The sequence below is a fragment of the Pipistrellus kuhlii genome, unplaced genomic scaffold (genome assembly GCF_014108245.1).
Source record: "Pipistrellus kuhlii isolate mPipKuh1 unplaced genomic scaffold, mPipKuh1.p scaffold_m20_p_189, whole genome shotgun sequence".
NCBI classification, from domain to species: domain Eukaryota; kingdom Metazoa; phylum Chordata; class Mammalia; order Chiroptera; family Vespertilionidae; genus Pipistrellus; species Pipistrellus kuhlii.
The window spans coordinates 12,937-33,983 of NW_023425503.1; the positions used below are offsets into that span (position 1 = coordinate 12,937).

At 42.5% G+C, this 21,047-nt stretch overlaps 1 protein-coding gene across 1 annotated transcript; it reads left to right on the forward strand.

The window, feature by feature from the left end:
• Window positions 1–865: 865 nt before the first annotated feature.
• LOC118721898 (natural cytotoxicity triggering receptor 3 ligand 1) lies at window positions 866–7,957 on the forward strand. The gene is made up of 4 exons (XM_036443193.2): window positions 866–987; window positions 1,624–1,971; window positions 5,469–5,783; window positions 7,576–7,957. Exons 1-4 carry the CDS (start codon window positions 900–902, stop codon window positions 7,692–7,694), a joined length of 870 nt encoding a protein of 289 aa, XP_036299086.2. The 5' UTR covers window positions 866–899; the 3' UTR covers window positions 7,695–7,957.
• Window positions 7,958–21,047: the final 13,090 nt, after the last annotated feature.

Genomic DNA, 21,047 nt, shown 5'->3' on the forward strand with positions numbered 1-21,047 from the left:
GGGTCGCAGGACCACTGGCAGAGGATAGAGCTCAATGCTCATAGATGAGGCCATCCTCTGCCCGCCTCCCTCCTGCCTCCAACCACTTGGATGAGGACTGAAAGATTACCGAGAGGCTGCCGGTGGGGCTGGATCACTCCGCGGGGACACTGGTGCTTCAGAATCTGAGACGCTGAAGCTGCGGGGGTGTGTATGCCGGCGATCACTCTGAGGGGACTTGGGAGCTTCCTAGGTAAAGAACAGAGGCTGGTGGGGTGGGGGTGTGGGGTGGGGTGGGGAGAAGGGATCGCTTCTCCGGGAAGTGCAAGGTTCCGACGGAGAAACCCAGGCTGCCACTGTGAGGAAATCGCTGGGTGAGGATGTGGGAGTTTCCCAAGTTGAGATCTGAGGCCTGGTAACAGGGGGTGGGGGTAGTATGGGGTGGGAGGGAGGAGGGGATCTCTGGCGGGCACGGGGTAACTCCTGAGGCTGCGGGTGGGAGGGGATCACTCTACTGGGACTTGGGAGCTTTTGAGGCTGAGTCACGCAGGCTGCCGCTGGACACAGTCCAAGGCAGTGGTTGGCAAACACATTAGTCAGCAGGGCCACATAGCAACAGTACAAGCATTGAAATTTATTTTGAGAGCAGATAACACGAAGTTTCAATCTCGGGGTATGTGCCACACACACCTCACCATGTGACTGTCCAGTGGCAGTTTGCCAGCCAATGGTCCACGGAAGCCGGTGCCTCCCTGGCTGTGTGCCTGGGTAACTCATTAGCCAGGCAGTTTTAGGAGGCTCTGAGAAGCTATTCTTGTGCCAAGGAAGCTAAGCGTGGTTTTGCTCCTTCCGACCTAGGACTTTCATTTTTGCAAGAACCTTGCTGATGGCCTCAAGTGAAGCCCAGGCCGGCTGCAGGCATGGCTGTCAGGGAGGCGGCGGCTAGCCGCTGGTTGCGGCGCTTCCTGTGGCTGCTTCTGCTTCTGTGGGGCTGCGTGTCCCCCGCAGGTAAGGTGGCGGGAGTTGGGGTGGGGCGCCGGGATGGTTGTTGCTAGGCAGACTTTGCATGTTCATCTCCTTCAGGGGTCCCGCCTGATATCCTCAGCCACCTGTACCTCAACAGGCCTTAGCTCTAAGCTTTCCTTGGTGGAATCGTAGGAATTAAATAACGGATTTGGAAGTTTCTAAGAAATGGCAAGAGATCAGAATAATCAAAACAATATTGAAAAGGAAGAGCAAAGTTGGAGGATCTTAGGCGGATTAAGGTGGAGCCATGAACTAAGGACCTGTGTACATGAGATACCTCCCTCCCTCCCCGCACCCCCCCCCCCCCAAAAAAAAAGGAATTTGTTTTTGTGTTTTGTTTTTTTTTTATAAAGGGTCAGGTAGAGTGCCTGCTACATAATATGCTCTTTTAAAAAATATATATATCTTTATTGATTTCAGAGAGGAAGGGGGCTAGGGAGAAGTGAAATATTAACAAAGAGAGACTCATTGATACGCTGCCTGCTGCACACCTCCTACTGGGGATTGGTTAGGACTGGAATTTGTTTTTTAGTTACAGGGTAGTGTCTGAGAGTACAAGGCCTAACTTTTTTTTTTTTTTCAAGGTTCTCTCATAACTGAATTTTCTTATTTCCACAGACTTCTTGATAGTGGAGATGGAAGGGAAGAATCAAACTGTGTTGCTGAATGACAATGTCACCATCTCCTGCAAGGTCCCTGGTTCCACACCCCTGGACACCAACATTATGGGTATTATTTGGTATCTGAAGCATCAGGCGAATGAAACAGAGCATGAGGTGTTTGTAATGTATGCAGACATTCAAAAGGCATTCAGACCCGGAGCCAGCGTGTCTCCAGCGGGGCTAGAGAAGGGGGACGTCTCACTGCACCTTCCTGGAGTCCAGCTGAGAGACGCAGGAGAGTACCGATGTAACGTGGTGGTCACCCCCGAGGAGGCCCAGGAAACAGTCTTTCTAAAAGTTTTGGGTGAGTGCCTGAGGCAGTGTCCTGTGGTTCCCATGGTGATGGGGCTTGGGGTAGGGATGTGGATCAGTGAAGTAGAGCACAAGTTTGGGCATGGGCCTTGGAGTTGGATAGACAGGGGTTTAAGTTCTGGGCTTCCCTGGATGTCTGGACAACTTAGAGCAAGTTATTAATCACACTGAACCTCAGAGTCCTTTTCTCTAAACAGATGTAATAGTACTCTATAAAGACCCTGACTCCAGCCCTAGCTGGTTTGGCTCAGTGCATAGAATGTGGGCCTTCGGAGCAAAGGGTCCTGAGTTTAAAAAAAGACCCTGTCTCCAAAGGGTCCTGAGTTTAAAAAAAGACCCTGTCTCAATATAAGAGAATGGGTTTAGGGCTTCAACATATGAATTTTGGGGTGGGGCCACAGTGCAGCCTATAGTGGGGGCAATGTCTAGGAGCCCTTCTTAAGACTCTGAATGTTTTGTACATGTTAATTGGGGGGGGTGGGAAAGTGTATGAGGATTCCTTTTTTTTCATAACTGACAGGAAGCCTAAAATGATTTTTAAAAAATTAATATACTTTATTTTTTAGAACAGTTTTATATTTACAGAAACAATTGCAAAGATAGTAGTTTCTTTATGATCCTGCCTGTGCATATACCACTTTATTATTAACCTCTTGATTTAGTATGGTATATTGGTTTTAATTAATGAACCAATATTTATACATTTTTATTAGTTAATGTCCATAGTTTATGTAGATAACCTTAGTTTTGACCTAATATCCCTGATAATTTTTCTTTTCTTTTTCTTTTTTTTAAACATATTTTATTGATTTTTTTACAGAGAGGAAGGGATTTTTTTATAGAGAGCTAGAAACATCGATGAGAGAGAAACATCCACCAGCTGCCTCCTGCACACCCCCTACTGGGGATGTACCCGCAACCAAGGTACATGCCCTTGACCGGAATCGAACCTGGGACCTTTCAGTCCACAGACCGACGCTCTATCCACTGAGCCAAACCGGTTTCAGCCCTGATAATTATTCTTGTTCTAAAGGCTACTTTGAAATTCATAGAGCTATTCCAGTTTTCTTATATACCATACTAACTCTTTCTATTAGGGTTAGTATGGTATATAAACCTCTTTACTTTTTGTTATTGTTAATCCTCACTTGAGGATATTTTTTCCATTAATTTCTCTTTAAAAAATAAACACACAAAATTGGAGTTTTTATTATCAAGACAGCGTGGTACTGACCTCAAGATATGCATATAGGTCAATGGGATGGAATACGGGAGCCCTATTGGTGTGGTGGTAAAGTGGTTTGGAGGGGAAGCAGTCTGTCATCTGATATTAAATCTCATTCTCTGAGTGGCCTGAGCCCCTAGGCTATGACCTTCAGAAGTGTTCCTGGGTGAGAAAGGAAGGTTATAGAGGGCTGAAGAGCTAATCATCATTCTCCTGGGTCAGCCAGGGCTCTGGCAAAGTCTTCCCACTTGAGAACATTCTTGGTTATGGAGAATGCACCGGGTATATTTTTAAATGGCCACTTTTCCTCTCCCTTCTCCCCCAAACAGGAGGGAATTTTTCTTGCAACTGTAAGAATCTGAAGTTGGTGGCGGGGAAAAGGGTTCCTATAGATAAAACCCAGAAAAAGCTCCTAAGACTGGCCTCCAGCTAATCTACCAACATCCTTTAGCCATTTGTCAGTTATAACTCCAGTACCTTCTGCTCATGGTAATATGATTTTGGCTGTGGTTATCTCAATCTGCTTATCTCTCTAGCTTTCAGGGTTGTCAGTTCTCTGATGGGTCTAAGAAAAGTTGTTGATTTGCAGTTTGTTCAGTTCAGCTTTTATTCCTATAGGCTCGGTGCACAAAATTGTGTGTGTGTGTGTGTGTGTGTGTGTGTGTCCCTCAGCCCAACCTGCACCCTCTCCAATCTGGGACCCCTAGGATTGGGCCTAAACTGGAAGTTGGATACCCCTTTCACAATCCAGGGCTGCTGGCTCCTAAACGCTTGCCTGCATGATCACCCCTTAACCACTCCCCTGACAGCCTGATTGATGCCTAACAGCTCCCCTGCTGGCCTGATTGCACCCAACTGCAGATCTGGTCACTCCTAACTGTGCTCCCTTGCAGGCTTGGTCTCCCCCAACTGCCTTCCCCTGCTGGTCATCTTGTGGTGGCCATCTTGTGTTCACATGGGGGCACCCATCTTTTATTGATTTTAGAGAGGAAGGGAGAGGGATAGAGAGATAGAAACATCAATGATGAGAGGGAATCATTGATTGGCTGCCTCCTGCACAACCCCTGCTGGGAACTGAGCCCATAACCCAGGCCTGTGCCCTTGGCTGGAATCGAACCTGGGACCATTCAGTCCACACGTTGATGCTCTATCCACTGAGCCAAGCTGGCTGGGGGGCACCCAACTTTGACCACATGGGGGTTGCCATCTTGTGTGTTGGAGTGGTGGTCAATTTGCATATTACCTCTTTATTATATAGGATGAGGATAGGAGTGATGACTTCTAGTTTCTTACATGCCAGAGAGGAAAAGAGAAGTCAACAAGAGCTTTTATTATTTTTAATTTAATTAATTTAAAATATGTTTGTTTGTTTTTTATGTTAGAGAGAGAAGAAGGGAGATGGAGAGGGAGAGAAACATCGATGTTTGAGAAACATTGATTGGCTGCCTCCAGTTTGAGAAACCCTACTGGAAATCAAGCCTGCAACCAGGGCATGTGTCCTTTCTAAGAATCAACTCGGCTACCTCTTGGTCATGGGATGACACTCAACCAACCAAGCCACACAGGCCAGAGCAACAGGGGCTTTTAAAAAGGTAGTTTATTTTTCTTTCACAAAAATGGACCCAATCCTGGGCAGGTAGGGCAGTCTGTGACCATCTGGGACCCAGAGTCCTTTTATCTTGCCACTTTGGCATCCTCAACATGTGGCTTTCACCTTGTGTTTGTAAATGGCTTCTCCATTTTAAACCATGACACAGTCTTCCAACTATTCTCCAGGAAGGAAGAAGGGGAGAGGGAGAGAAGGGCATAGTGCTTTTCTTTAAGATAACCTTGTTCTTTAAGGGTACTTCCCTGAGGTTGCTCTCCCTACTTCTGATTCTGTCTGAACTAGTAGACCCTGAATTCAAATGGCTGCACCAGCTGAAGTGGAGGTTGGGAGATATAGCTTAAAACTTGCATGTGTCATTGGAGAATGGACAGCAGTTTCTACCACAACAGTGTTCCAAAGGTTACCTCCCATTCTCAAAGGTGTCTATGACAGCAAGTGGCTTAAGAAACTCTGCTTTACAAAATGGCTGTGAGTCGGGGTCATGGTCTATCAGCATCACATTGGCACTGGGATCAGCATACCCAGGTTATGTAGGTTAAGCAGAATCTTACTTGCCTCACTCACCTTTCCTGAAGGCTCACTAAAGGTCAGGCTTTGAACTGATAATAAGCTAAACCCAACCTACCCTCAAATCATGACTTCTCTTCTCTGGCAGCTTCCCCAGAGTGCACCTTGTTTCCAGAGCAAGCCATGGTGAAAGATGATGGCGACAAATATATTTTGTGTAAGGCATATTTATTCTACCCAGAGGACATTACCATAACGTGGCATACATGGACCCAGAAGAACCCCCAGGGCCAGGAGATTTCTGCAGTTATCACCACTGGTCCAGCCATCAAGAATGAGGACGGCACATTTAACATCACCAGCCGTGTGAGGCTGGAACACAACGTGACCACCTACCAATGTGTGATAAGTCACATATCCTTGCCCACCCCCTACAGGTTGAACTTCACTCAGTTTCGGAGAGGTAAGCATCCTCTAAACGTTTCCCTTACTCTTTCCCTTTGACGGGGTATAATGTAACATTGAAGTTCCCATGTAGGCCAAGATGGGGGCTAATGGGGAAGGAGAGAAAGCTTGGTTTGGCCTACTTCAGCCCCAGATCCAGCAGTCCAGACTAGGTCCCTATGCCAGGGTGAATGGCCTAATAGGTGGAAAGTGGTGACAAGAGTCCCCAGGGTTGCTGTTAACTTATAGCAGCTTAAGGATCTGGGTGGTCTATATGACCTGGAATAGGAAGCCTGTCAGCTACGAGGAGAAAGGGGATAGGATCCTGTCCATGCCCCCTGAGGATAGGGGTCTATCAGGGGCCAGAGACCCAACCCTCAGCAACTCTTCTGGCCAGGCTCCAGGGCCACTGCAAACTGTTGGCTGGTAGAGGGCAGATCAGTAGTTCTGTGCCCAAGCTGGTGAATCCATAGTAGGGAGTTCTGCAAATGCCAAGGCCTTTCCCCAGGCACACTAGATCCCAAGCTTAAGATAATACAGCTCACTACAGAACCCTGGTGAGGTTAATTGAACTCATATCTTGGTTTCCATGGTCATGGCTCTTGTCTTGGGTAGGGATGACCCTGCAGGTCAAATGCATCTGCCTAGAGCTGAGAAGGGATAGGGAGGCAGGGGCTGACTGGTTTTGCCAGATGGGGCCTTGGATGGCCCTGGAGGGAGAGTGTAATTGTTTTTGGAAGCAAGGGTCAGGGATGTGTATGAGTGTGGTGTGTGTAGAATATGTGTGGCATATTGGAAATATGGAATTGAAATATGATTTATGTGTATAATCTCTCATATAAAAGGCCCGTGGCTGTCACACCATAATGCTGCCACAACCAAATGAGCAGCGACTGGGTGGGACCCACAGGGGGGGTGGGCATGATTTACTAGCAGTGATGTGTGGCCCCCCCCAGCTGAGGCAAGCAGAAGTGAGGTACCTGCACATGATTTTGTGTGCACTGGGCCTCTAGTATAAAATAAGAGGTTTGTGTTGGTGACTTGTGGCTGCTGTAATAAATTGCCACAGACTGGGTGGCTTATAATCAACCGCTTTATTTCTCACAGTTTGGAGGCTGGAAGTCTGAGATCCATGTGCCAGCATGGCTGGTGAGGGCTTCCTTCTCGGTCACTCGTATTCTCACATGGTGGTAGGGATGAGGGAATCTCTCTAGGGCCTCTTATATAAGGGCACTAATTATTCACGATGGCTCCTCCCTCATGACCTAATGATATCCCAAAAGCTCCACCTTCTAATACCATCACATTGGGTATGAGAATTTCAACATATGAATTTTGGGGGACACAGATATTCAATACATAGCAGCATATAGTGATATAAGATGGTAGAGTGTGGAAGCTTAGGACATGTGCATGGCATACATATGTGGTAGGAGGTGTTCCATATTGCCCTGTATTTCTGGAAGGTGCTAAACACACTATTTGATGTGTGGAGGTGTATGTGATAGGGATAACATGAAGTGTGGTAGAGGATTGGTGGTTATATCTATGACAGGGACATGGCACACGATCACAGATATCTTAGCATTGGTTGTGTGATCACTTTGGCCCCTGCCCGTGTGCTCACATTTTGTTAACAGCTTAAAGGAATATCTTAAACCAGATTTCACCATTAAATCAATAATTTCTAGTCCTCATTGGTGTTTCCAAACATTTATCTTGATTGTGGTCAAGATAAAACAGCTCAAGGTAAAGAAGTCTAAAAGACAAGTGTAAACATGTTGCTTAACATTTGCCTCATGTTTCTGTAGGATCTGAGATGGGAAATGCCTGGTGGACTATTAACATTTTGAATATTGCTGGTTACATTGCTATACCAGTAGCAGCAGCAGCAATCATTGGACTGATTTATTGTTACAAAAAGAGGTAAGGGGGATGCCAAAGCAAAGTGTAGCCCTGTGTTTTGGAATTGGCTCTGGGAGGTCAGGGGCCTTTGCCAATGGGTGATATTTGAGAGTTCTCAGGATCGACGCCGGGGGGCATCTGAGTGTGGTGTGTGTGTGGTGTGTGGCTTTTTCTGATGCTGTGTCAGGGAAGAACGTTTTCATTAGATCCTTATGTGGTAGCTTGAGACTCTGAGGAGCTGCACTGTAAGGCCCCTCTGCCTCTTCCTGACATACAGTCTCTGTGAATCAGGCCTCACTGTATTCGTTCAGACTAGGACTTTGAACTGTGTATGGGCTAAAATGTTCTCACACATAGAACTACAGCTCAGAGAGGGGAATTCCTTCCCCAGGTGCTCACATTTTGTTAAAGGGATAGCTTACAACCAGATTTCACCATTAAATCAAGAATTCTTAACCCTCATTGGTATTTCCAAACGAAGACAGGTTTCTAAACATTTATCTTGACTGTGGTCAAGATAAAACAGCTCAAGGTAAAGAAGTCTAAGAGACAAGTGTAAACATGTTGTTTAAAATGGTTCTATTGTAGATATTAAATTGCTCTCATTTTTTGGGGGTGGGGGGTGGGGGCGGAGAGGAACTCGAAGGCAGAATCTGTGCAGTAGCCAATACATCTCATTAGAAATGCTGGTACATGGTCCTGGGGAAATCATTTTATAGAGCTGGTCTTCTAAGTGGGTTTTAAAATTTATTCTTCTATTGAAGTTTTTAGGTCAATTATGTATGTTGACTAAATTTACAAATAAACTTGTTTATCCAAACAAGAAAGAAATGCTTTAAGAAAATTAGAATAATCAATTAATCAAGAAAAAAGGCCTTTTATCTAAAGTTGACCAACTGATTCATGGGACATTTTCTTCTTTTTTTAAAAAAAATATTTTTATTGAATTCAGAGGGGAAGGGAGAGAGAGATAGGAACATCAATGATAAGAGAGCAACATTGATTGGTTGTCTCCTGCATGACCCCCATTGGGAATCAAGCCCACAACCCAGGCATGAGCCCTTCACTGGAATTGAACCCAAGACCCTTCAGTCCACAGGCCAATGCTCTATGCACTGAGCCAAACCAGCTAGGATGGGACATTTTCTTCTGATTGGGGTTAGGCCAATGTGAAAACTGGATATAAAGTGGTTTTCAAATGATTCTTATGATATTTGTGAGTGTTATCATATTTCTGGTCTTCCTCTGGCTTCTGATATCTAGTACTGTCACTGTTAGCAGACATTTCACATTGAAATAAAGAGACTACTAAAGCCTTCATAATCATTCTGGATTAAGTCCTGGTTTTTAATGAAGGCTCCAGACCTCCAACCTTCCCTAATATTTATCCTTTGCCATGTAACTTTTTAAAAATATGTTTTTATTGATTTCAGAGAGGAAGGGAGAAGGAGAGACAAAAACATCAATGATGAGAAGCCATGTAACTTTTCAGTGCCCTCCAATCACGGGCTGCCCTTAACATAGGGCTTAACCTTGTGACTTGCATTGGCCAATAGAATGAGACAGAAGTGAAAGAGGCCTTGTGTATTTCCATTTGCTTTCTTTTGTGCTGACATTAGTGAGAGGAAGATTCTAAGCTAGCCTGAGGGAAGATGAGAGACATTGAAGCTAGTGCTAGTTGCTCTAGAGGAGGTCAGTCTACAGTAAGACTTCACTTCACGTCATGCCTAGGTTCTGCAACTTGAAACAAAACAACATATAATGAAGCTAAGTTTATTATAGGCTAATTGATATAAACAAGAGGCAAGTTCCTATGGCATCTCATCCACATTATGGAGGACATTATCAAAACCATGTTTTTTTGAGAACCAGCTATAGATTAGGTGACAGCCATCCAGTTCCTAGACATGTGAACAAATCTAGCTGAGATCATCACCATCAACAGGGTCGACTCTCGAATGTGTGAGAAATAAATCTTTATTATTTTAAAGCCACTGTTTTAGGCTTGATTGTTATATAGCAAAAAACTAACTAATACAGATCCTTAGAGAGCTGAATTTTGACCAAAAGTGGTTGCTCTAGAGCTGTGAGAGTCTGCTATGAAGCATGCACCCAGGTAACATGTTCTACCTGTGCCATCTCAGGGATCTGCTGCTGTCCTCACCCTCAGGAGGTCCAGCCAATGCCTGAACAAAGCAGGAGTCTTTGGACCTCTCTGTAGAGTGGCTGAGACTTTCTCAGAGTTGCACTAGAATCTGAAACTCTTGTTTCCCAATCCTTTTTCCTTCCTCCCTTCACAGATATCAGATCTACATCATGACCTAAAGGCTTCCCTCACTGACTTCTGTGCCCTCTTTCATAGGTACTACTCCCAATTATTCTCTCCTATTTCTAACACATCTAGAAAGCCGCCTTTTGGGAGACACGATCCAGTACCACAAGAAGAAACTAAAGAATTGGAACTTGGTGCTTTAACTGCCGTGCGTTCATGATGTCTTCAGATGGAGGAATGCTGTGTAAGGCAGTTCTTACACAGACGGATAACAGAAACCACAGGCTTTCACAGAGAACGTGTAAGTAACTAACATGACTTTTCCTGATGACTGCCACAGCTTGCTCAAGAGGAGACTGTTCAAGCTGCTTTCCTGGATAGCCTCTGGCCAATCATCTCTTTCCAAGAAAAGAAGAAAACAACACTTTACAAAGAAGATATACAAATGGCCAGCATGGATATAAAAAAATGCTTAACATCATTAATCCTCAGGGAAATGCAAATCAAAACAATGAGACATCACCTCACGCCTCTTGGAATATCTACTATCAAAAAGACAAGAAATAAGTAGTAGTGGCAAGGATGTGGTGAAAAGGGAAGATGTGGGTACTGTTAGTGGGAATATACAATATATTTACGTTTGAAGATTAATATAAAAATAAGTTTTCTGAAAAGAGCATGGAAGTTCCAAAAAAATTAAAAATGGAACTACCATATGATCCAGCAGTTTTACTTCTGGGCATTTATCTGAAGGAAAGGAAAATTCAAACTTGAAAAATTACCCATACCTCCATCTTTATTGTACCATTACTTACAATAGCCAAGACATGGAATCAACTTGTGTCATCGATGGATGAGGGGATAAAGAAAATGTGATACACTCCTACACACACAGTCATGTGCCACTTAACAAAGGGGATGCATTCTGAGAAATATATTGTTAGGCAATTTCATTGTTGTGTTAACATCATTGATTATACTTACACAGACCTAGATGATATACTAGTAGCCTATTGCTCCTGTACAGTCAGACTGCACTAAAATCATAAAACAATATGAGACCAAATCAAGCAGAAGTGAGAACGATATCAAGAGACACAGCCAACAGGCTAGGCTGCTGCTAGTGTAACTCCACATACTGTTTTTCAGAAAACTTATTTTTATAGATAGAAAGAGTACACTCTAAAATAGCAGTAAAAGGTCCTAGCCAGGTGGCTCAATTGGCTGGAGTGTTGTCCCATACACCAAAAAGGTTGTGGGTTCAATTCCTGGCTAGGGCACATACATAGGTTGCAGGTTTGATCCTCGGTTGGGGCAGGTATCGGAGGCAACCAATCAATATTTCTCTCCCAATTCCATGTTTCTCTCTAAAATCAATAAAAACATATTCTCAGGTGAGGATTACAAAAATAGCAATAAAAGCATAGCATTGTAAATACATGAGCCAGGAACAATCATTTACATCGTTATCAAGTATTTGTATTGTGCATAATTTTGTACACTTTTGTATGACTGGCAGCACAGTAGTTTGTTTACACCAGCATCACCACAGTAAGTCTAATTTAAATTCATCATCTTGTGAATAACGCATTGTGGTTCAATGTTAGGATGGCTATGACTTCCCAGGTGATAGGAAGGTTTTTGCTCCCCTATAAGCTATGGGTCCACTATTGTATATGTGATCAGTCCATTGTTCCTTGAAACATCATAATGAGGCATATTACAGTGCACACAATGGAATATTATTTAGGCATAACAAAAGCAAATCTTGCAATTTGTGACAAAGTGATGGACCTTAAGAGTAGTATTTTAAGTGAAATAAAAGAAAAATCTATATAATCTCACTTATATGTGAATCTAAAAAAGAACACCCCCCCTCCTCCCTCCCGCAATGAGCTCATAGATACAGAGAACAGATTGGTGGTTGCTTGAGGTTGGGGACAAAAAGGGGGAGAAATGGGTGAAGGGGATCAAAATACTTTGAGTTTTAAATAAGTCATGGGGATGTGATAGCACAGTGCCTCGAGTTAATAATGCTGTATTGCATACCTGAAAGTTGAGATCATTATAAGAAAAATATTTGTAACTGTATGGTGATGAATTTAAATTAGACTTACTGTGGTGATTATTTTGCAATATATACAAATATGACATTTTATCCTGTGTATTTGAATCTCAGATAATGTATGTCAATTATACCTCAAATTAAAAAAAAGGGGGGGAGAAAATAATATCTATATCTATATATCTATATCTATATCTATATCTATATCTATATCTATATCTATATCTATAGATATATATTTAATATATTTTATTGATTTTTTACAGAGAGGAAGGGAGAGAGATAGAGAGTTAGAAACATCAATGAGAGAGAATCATGTATCAGCTGCCTCCTGCACACCTTCTACTGGGGATGTGCTTGCAACTCAGGTACATGCCCTTGACTGGAATCAAAACTGAGACCCTTTAGTCCGCAGGCTGACTCGCTATGCAATGAGCCAAACTGGTTTTGGTGAAAGCCATATTTTACTAGCTGCAGATTGTGACCAGTTTCCATTTTATATTCTATTGATGTTCAGTAAGTTCAATCTGTACATGTCAGTATATATGAATAAAAATATTCCCCTTTATTAATGGCTGAGTTATTCTTTGATAGAACATATGTGATTTATCTCCTACCTCATGATTAGTAAAGAGTGGAGCTTAGAATTTTAATCAATATTCCATACTAGAGACCCGGTGCACAGGATTCATGCACTGTTGGGGGTGTGGCCTGAGGGTATAGGCCCGCTGTGGGAGCACCTCTCATCCTCCAGCTGTGGACCCGCACTCTGAGCAGCTGCTCCCTGGTCCTGCATCTTCTGTGGAGCCAGAGCACTCACCTCTCCAGGGGAACAGGTCAGGCTCGGCCCAGGGACAATAGCACTGAGAGGCAGTGGAGTAGACCTCAGTTCTGTGGCAGCCACAAACCTGCCTCTGGGGTCAGCTCTGTGAGCTTGGCAGTGGTGCTGTAAGGCCTGAGGGTGTCTGGAGGAGGTGGCAGGGAACAAGGAGGAGGAGCCTGGGGCAAGGAGGCCATTGCAGCCTGGGTTTTTGCCTGTAAGCCTGAGGTTTGCAGAGCTAGCAGCAGAAGCAGCTTATTCTGGATTCTCACTTTGGAGAACTATAACTTTGGAAATCAATGATGTATAATTATGTTAAACCTCTCAAAAATAAATAATCAAAGATAAAGATAACGTAATTTAAGTATAATCTTATTATAATTTTGTTTTGAGTTACTATTGCTGGGGGTGAGGGGAATCCTTTAAAGGAACTGCATTCAATAACAACCCCACAATATAGCCATATGGATGAAATCTTAAACTCAGCAAAGAATGGTATTTAAGATTATTTTAAGGTATTTCCCCTGAATAACAACATAATGCCTCAACTTCCAATTAAAAATATCAACCTAGTCCTCTCGTCTCTCATTCACTCCTAACTAGACCTTCTTTTAAAGGCAACTATCGATTACATGGTTAGATTGGATGTGCATTAACCCACAAACCCAAATGAGCCAAAAGCCCAGCGATGTGTAAAACCCAAGAGGCACCCTGCAAGGCTGACCTGGGGAAGCGCTTCCTCCTTCCTTATTTTACGAAACCATGTGATCACCTCTGGAGATGAAAACTTTTGGTTGGAAGCGTACAACCAGGATGTGTACCTGGAAGAACAAGAGTAAAAGAGCACTACATCGTGTTCCACAACACATACTGAGATTATGAAAACAGAATCTACTTATTGAAAGAAGAGGACACGACTAGCAACAGAAACATAAAACACAGGAAGAAAGACTAAGAAGCACATGGATAAGCCTTAGCCTGTTTCATGCCAACTGCAGGTCTTCTGCTTTGTGTAGGACTTCCGTATCGGTAGTTTAGATGCAATTATTAGGCGTGATGTTCACCAGAGCAGACTCAGTCTCTTTCCCTACCAAATATCTGAATATAGGATAAGCATCCTAACATTGCCACAACCGGCTTGAACTCCAGGCTCTCAAGTGTTGGATGCAGGCCTTTGTAAATAAAGGTGATTTCCCCACTCTTTATTATGTGGACATGAAGTAGTGAAAGACATCCATCTTCCAGCTCTTCCCTGTTTCTGTGGTTTCACAGTGCTGGGCTCCGCATCCCCCTTTGGCCATTTTAACCCAACTTTGGAAATCAAGAAGTTTAGCCTGGTTTCAGACTGTGGTATGCCATCTCTCCCAGTATACAGAGGTTACAATAATCCAAAAGGCAATTTTCGATGTTTTGAAGCATGTGGTGTCTGTTCTACTAATCTTGATCGAGATATTTAAGAGATGACAACAATAAATTCTAATATTGAGGTATATTTACGTTGCATGTAACCAACAAACAGAATTATATACATGTTTTTTCTTTCACATATTGGACACTGTAATTGCAGTGGTTCTGACAAACCAGTAAACATATAAACCCAAACTAAAAGTGCCATAAAATATCCAAACCACTATGCTCAATTAATATTTGACAAAGGAGGCGTGAACATACAATGGATTCAAGACAGTCCTTCAACAAATGGTGCTGGGAAAATTGGACAGATACATGCAAAAAAGTGAAACTAGATCACCAACTTACAGCATACACAAAAATAAAGTCAAAGTGGACACAGGACTTAAACATAGATGGGAAACCATAAAAGTACTAGAGGAATCCACAGGCAGGAAAATCTCAGACATATGCTGAAAGAACTTCTTCACTGATACTGCTCCTAGGGCAATGGAAGCTAAAAAGAAAATAAACAAATGGGACTATATCAAAATAAAAAGCTTTTGCACAGCAAAGGAAACCATCAATAAAACAACAAGAAGCCCCACTACATGAGAGAATACATTTGCCAGTGATATCAATGATAAGGTTTTAATCTCCAAAATTTACAGAGAACTCATACAACTTAACAAAAAGAAGATAAACAACCCAATCAAAAAATGGGCAACTGAGCTAAATAGACACTTTTCAAAAGAAGACAGAAGGAAGGCCAATAGACATATGAAAACATGCTCAAAGTAATTAATCATCAGAGAGATGCAAATCAAAACAACAATGCGGTACCATCTTACACTGGTCAGAATGGTTATCATCAACAAATCAGCAAACGACAAGTGTTGGCGAGGATGCGGAGAAAAAAAGAACTCTTTTACACTGCTGGTGGGAATGCAGACTGGTGCAGCCAATGTGAAGAACAGTATTGAGTTTCCTTAAAAAACTAAAAATGGAACTCCCATTTGACCCAATGATCCCACTTCTAGAAATATTTCCCAAGAAACTAGAAACACAAATCAGAAAGGATATATGCACCCCTATGTTCATAGCAGCTCAATTCACCATAGCTAAGATTTGGAAACAGCCTAAAATGTCCATCAGCAGATGAATGGATTAAAAAACTGCAGTACATCTACTCAATGGAATACTATGCTGCAATAAAAAAGAAAGAATTCCTACCATTTGCAGCAACATGGATGGAGATGGAGACCATTATGCTAAGTGAAATAAGCCAGGCAGAGAAAGATAAATATCACATGATCTCACTAATTTATGGAATATAGTGAATGGCATAGACTGATGAACAAGAACAGACCCAGAGACTGAGTAACATTGATCAGAACCTCAAACCCCAGGGAAGGAGGGGATCGCTGGGAGTAAGGGGGAGAAATCAACCAAGAGACTTGTGGGCATACATATGAGCCTCATCAATGACCACAGATAACATGGGGGTGGAGTATGAGTGGAGGGTAGGAGATAAGGGGGGGATAAGAACACATGTGTAAAATAATAAGAATAACAATAATAATAATATTAAAAGAGAGGAGAGAGAGAGAGAGAGAGAGAGAGAGAGAGAGAGAGAGAGAGAGAGAGAGAGAGAAAGAAGAAAGTGTGAGGTAACCGGAACCCCAAGAACACCTGAGAACGCCTTTACTGCCATGCTAGCAGGCATCAGCTGTATGGTAATATAACCTGGGGCTATTGGGTAATTATTTCTGGACTTATGTTCCTAATCCTTCATGGGTGGGAGCCCTTACCTGGCCTGATCCTTCTGCCCAAAGTAGTCACTGATGATACCAAATACCTTGATCATCCAGGAGGACCACAGGTGGGACAAGGAAGTATAATTACATAGGGGTCACCACTCAGCTGCCCTTCTGTATGACACAAAATTAACACTGCCCCTTTGTTTGTAAAAGTAAAGAGAGGTTTATGGCTTGTGAGGACACCAAAGGAAGGGACCATCACTATTTCCTCCTGGGAGAGGTGTAGAAAATGAAACAAAGACCTTGCCTATTCATAAAGAAATTGACAACCAGTTTAAAAGTGAATTTCCATGGCTTAGAGCAAAAAATTTCTTTACATGATATTACTCTACAACGTCATTATAATTTTTCCCAGATTTGGATTATCCCCATTACCTATAATAGTGCCTTGAACGATGGGGTATCAATAAACAACCATTTATTTAATTTTATTATATATTTGTTGTTGTCGATGCTTGGAGTCAAAGGTAACACAGCTCTAGATATTTTAGAATTACAACAGCATATTGTACAATTATTCCGAACAAACATACAAATCAATCCTTTGAATGTCTGGCAGCAATTTATAAGTGACATGAAAGGTCTTCATCCCTTCCACTGTGCAGAGGGACCCCTGGGAAGGCACCTGAGCATTCTATATTGGCCCCTCTAGCCCTTTTGGCCAAAAATGACCCTCTTCTCGTGGTCCAGGTGCCCACAACTATTGCCTGACCTTTCAGTTCATGCCGAGGCTGAAGCACCATGATGGCTGGTACCATGGATCTCTCTGGAGAAGAAACATGGGTTCCCAAATATATGAGATTAGTGCCTGGGCCTCGCCAGCAGGTGAGGGGTTCCCGAGGCAGATGCTGGGTGTGGAGCCAATGGGGGCATAGGCTACCAAGGAGACAGAACTAAACCTCATATCACACTGCTTGGCCTCGGAGGATGGCTGGTTAGATTCCTCAGGGAAGGAACAACCTAAGACAGGCACAGTCGCAGAGGGGCCATCAGGAGAGAACTTGGGGGTCAACAGAGGTGGGGCACAGACCCTTACCACCACCCCACCACCCCTGCAACGTGGCAGGCGCCTGAACCTTCTTCCATTCTGAAGGAGGTCTCCTGTTCCCATGGCTGCTTCACTTCCCATGCACAGCTGAAATTGGGACCCAGGTAACAGACAGAGACTTGGCTGAGAGCAGCTGCCCTCTCACTGCAACAAGACTTGTTTGAGAGGTGTTGTACCCATGGTGTGGGCAAGTGGGTTTTTAAATAGCCAAGTCCAGCCTAGTATCAGGAATGCTCAGGCCCTTCTCAAGAAAGCAAATAATCAATTCCACTAATACACACATGGTAAATAAGATTGTTGCTAGAGTGTTGAGTCTGACAGATGAATAGCCAATTTCTCAGAGGAAATTAATGTGGCTAATGGAAAAAAATGAATATTCTAGAAAAACTGATTGTACTGTACAAAAAGCTGTTCCTAAAGTGTTAACAAAAATTCTATTGGCAGAGGGTCTCATGGTAAAATTGCACAAACATGTTACGAACCTAAAGCAGTCATAGTGTAGCGCAAATAATTAAAATGTAAAACCTATCAAGACTACATTATAAAATTTCCAAAAGTCTCCTATTATTTAAATTAAAAAAGGGGGTGACAATGGAAGAATATCATGCAAGGAAAAATATCCTGAGAATAATTTACATCTAAAAAAACTGTACTTTAGAAAATTAACCTTCATTTGAAACGCTAACAGCAAGATACCCATGAAAATAGACACATGGTGTCTAAACAAGCCAGAGGAAAATTATTTGAAAAAAAAGAAAAAAAGAAAAAGAATCCCAAGTCAAATTTAAAGAAAATATCCCTTTATTAACTTTTGGTCGAGAATATGTTTGTATATTTTCAGAAAACAACTCTGAAACCATCTGGAATCCTGTAACAGAGAGGAATAGACAGAAGTACTCCAGCCATGAAGACAGAAGAAACACAATTCAGAGATGAAAGATGCTGACGACACCTCACCATACCAGCAGACAGCAGGTATGTGTCGCCGAAGGATGCCCAGGACCAAACCAGAGATGGGCGGACCTGCAACACTACCATTTGTCCACCAATCAGATCTGAAATATCATGGCTGACATATACACATAAGGAACTATTTGACATTGAAATTGGGACTCAGAAGAACTGTTGGCCCAGAAAGGAACTCACTACAGACTGATTCATTAGCCTTTCAGCATAACCATTATGGCTTGTCTCAGTTTAGGTTCTTTACAAGGGTATTTCTTGGATCACATGTTCTCACACATTTAAAGGAAATAGTGAACAACATAAACTGATGAACAAAAACAGACCCAGAGAAAGAGAAGCAGAGATCACACTTTCAAACCTCAGAGGGAAATAGGGGAGGGAGGAGGTAAGGGGAAGAGATCAACCAAAGGACTTGTGTGCATGCCTATGGGCCTGGCCAGTGGCCATGGACAACAAGGGGGTGGAGGCATATGTGGGGAGGGGTTTGGGATGAGAATGGGGGGATGAGGACAATTATATTATACCATAATCAATCAATCAATCAATCAATCAATAAAAGTGCCTAAAAATAAACTCCTTAAACAGGAAGTTCACGAGACATTGGAAAGGTGATATGTAGTTGTTTCTTCTTTTTTCCCTTCTCTTTCTTTTTCTTTTTTCTTTTTTTCTTTTTCTTTTTCTTTTCTTTATACAAGTCTATCTTTATTTTTAAAAAAATAATATACAACTAAAGCCAACTTGATTTTAAAATCAAAGTTCAGTTAATGATAATGTACATTTTTATAATAAAATTGTATTAAAATACTGACTTTGAGATCTTTAAATGCAGGAACAAAGTCTTTTATCATCTTCACATCCCCAAGGCCCAGCATGGGGCCCGACACCACAGTAGACAGTCAAAAATGTTGAGCAAGTGAAAGAAAGAATTCCTCTGCAATCTTTTCTGCTTAAGAAATTAGAGAACAGCTCTCCTAAAAGTGAATGTTATCCTGATAAGCTCTGAGGTCAAAGATATAAACAAAGTTAGCCTGCCACACATCCCAACTACTGCCCTGGATGGCAACCAAAAGTGGGCTAGAGTAACAAACACCACAGCACACATAGTAACATCCAGGCAGGCGGGTATGCTATACTGCAGGCTGCTCCTAGCCGCGTTTCCTGTGCTCAGGCAAATGGAATAAGCTAGAGGCCCCCTTTGGCCAAATTTCCCAACTGTGAATTGATTCTTTGGTTATATACATCCACACAAAATAAAATAAAGTTGTGATTCTCACCGGCAAATATCTGAAAATCAATTATTTTAGCAAGGAGGCTTTCTTTTATCATAAGTAGGCAGCACAATGCACGGCATGGTTTCATCCTTCATTTGGGTGAGTTTAAAAAGATAGACAACCCACATCAGCAGTGGAAAGCAAAGCCAGCTCAGGCTCCCTAGCAGGGAGGTGTGACAGTTAAGAGACTGTGCTGAAGGCCACTAAGATGTTGGAACTCCACTTCTGTATATTGAGCAGCCCTGACACTTCCATTCCATGCACAAGTATCAGAGCCATTTTCTTTGGCTTCCAGGTAGGCCCTCTGAAATGAAGATAATGCAAAACCAAACCATGAATCTGAAATCAGAGGACAAAGGAAACAACTGTACCATTGACTCAGTCCTCTTTTTTTCCTCTACAAACTAGGTCATCTGAAAGAAAAATGCCATATCTAAGAACATATGGTTATTATTTTAGGGGGGAGGGGGAAGAGTACCTACTATATAGCCCCCCCCCACTTTTTAAAAAAAAAAATGAAGATTTTAAAATATCTACCAAGTTATAGAATCTATAGATTTTTTCTATGCCACATTTCATAAAAGACTATATTCCTCCATATAACTATATCCCCCAAAAAACTGGGGGGGAAACTAATATTTGCAGGGAAATAAAAACAGACTACAAAGAAACAAAGAGGTTGGATGATCTGCCCAAGGTCACCATCAGTCACAGGCGGACCAAGAATAAAAGCAGGTCAGCCGTCCATTTTGAGTCCCTCCTCCTTTGGAACCTGCTGCCTGTTTGATCACAGAGTCAGCATCGGTCAGATTCACACTGATCTCAGCAGGAGCTTTTTGCCTGAATTAAATGCCAGCTCTGAAGATGAAAAATTCTACAGAAGTCCCAAGTATAGCTGTCACTATTAAAAAGCCATTTGCCTCTTATTTGAAAACAAACAAACAAACAAACAACAGAAAATCTCAGCAGCAAATCACACTTTCATATTGATCTTGCTCCTTTCTTCTCTGAGCACAAGAGTTGAAGGGTCCTTCCCCTGACTTCCTCCCACTACACAACAGCATTCTAGGCAGCAGACCCTGGTGCCACCCCCTCTCCTGGAATATATATTACTTCTCAGGCTCCCTGCAAGAGTAGAGAAGGAGCATTAATTGCCTCGTTTTACAAGTCAGATAATAACTGTTTAAAAGCTTTACGTGAGTATGAAATGAGAATACATATAAAGCACAGTAGAAAGTAAACCTTCAGTAAATGGTAGTCCAGGTCATTACTGTTGTTAATTAGCAGGACAACTACACAATAAAATTGAGGGCAAGAAAAAGATATGACCAGAAGTACAGATATTTGGCCACTTCATGTCAAACAGCTTGTGAAATCAAAACCGAAAGGAGGAAAGAAGGCAGGGAGACTCCAGCTGGTAAGAAGGAAAGAGAAAACATAGATCAATTACAGACCAATACTTTTCAACAGGGCAAGACTCTTGCTTTGATCCTGCCACCAGGAATAGTGGTTGGAATCCAATTCTCCCTGAACTTCTGTGCAGACTGTGGGGACATGACTGTGGGGAAAGAATGCTGGCAGAGACACAGGTTCACTAATCCAAGCAGACCTGGGACTCGGGCTCTCCGGATGAATGTCTCCTCCATCCCCTGTGCAGGCAGACCTTCCTTTCTGTCACCTTCCACTTCACACCCTCATTTAATACCGTCAGCAATAAAGAAACCTCA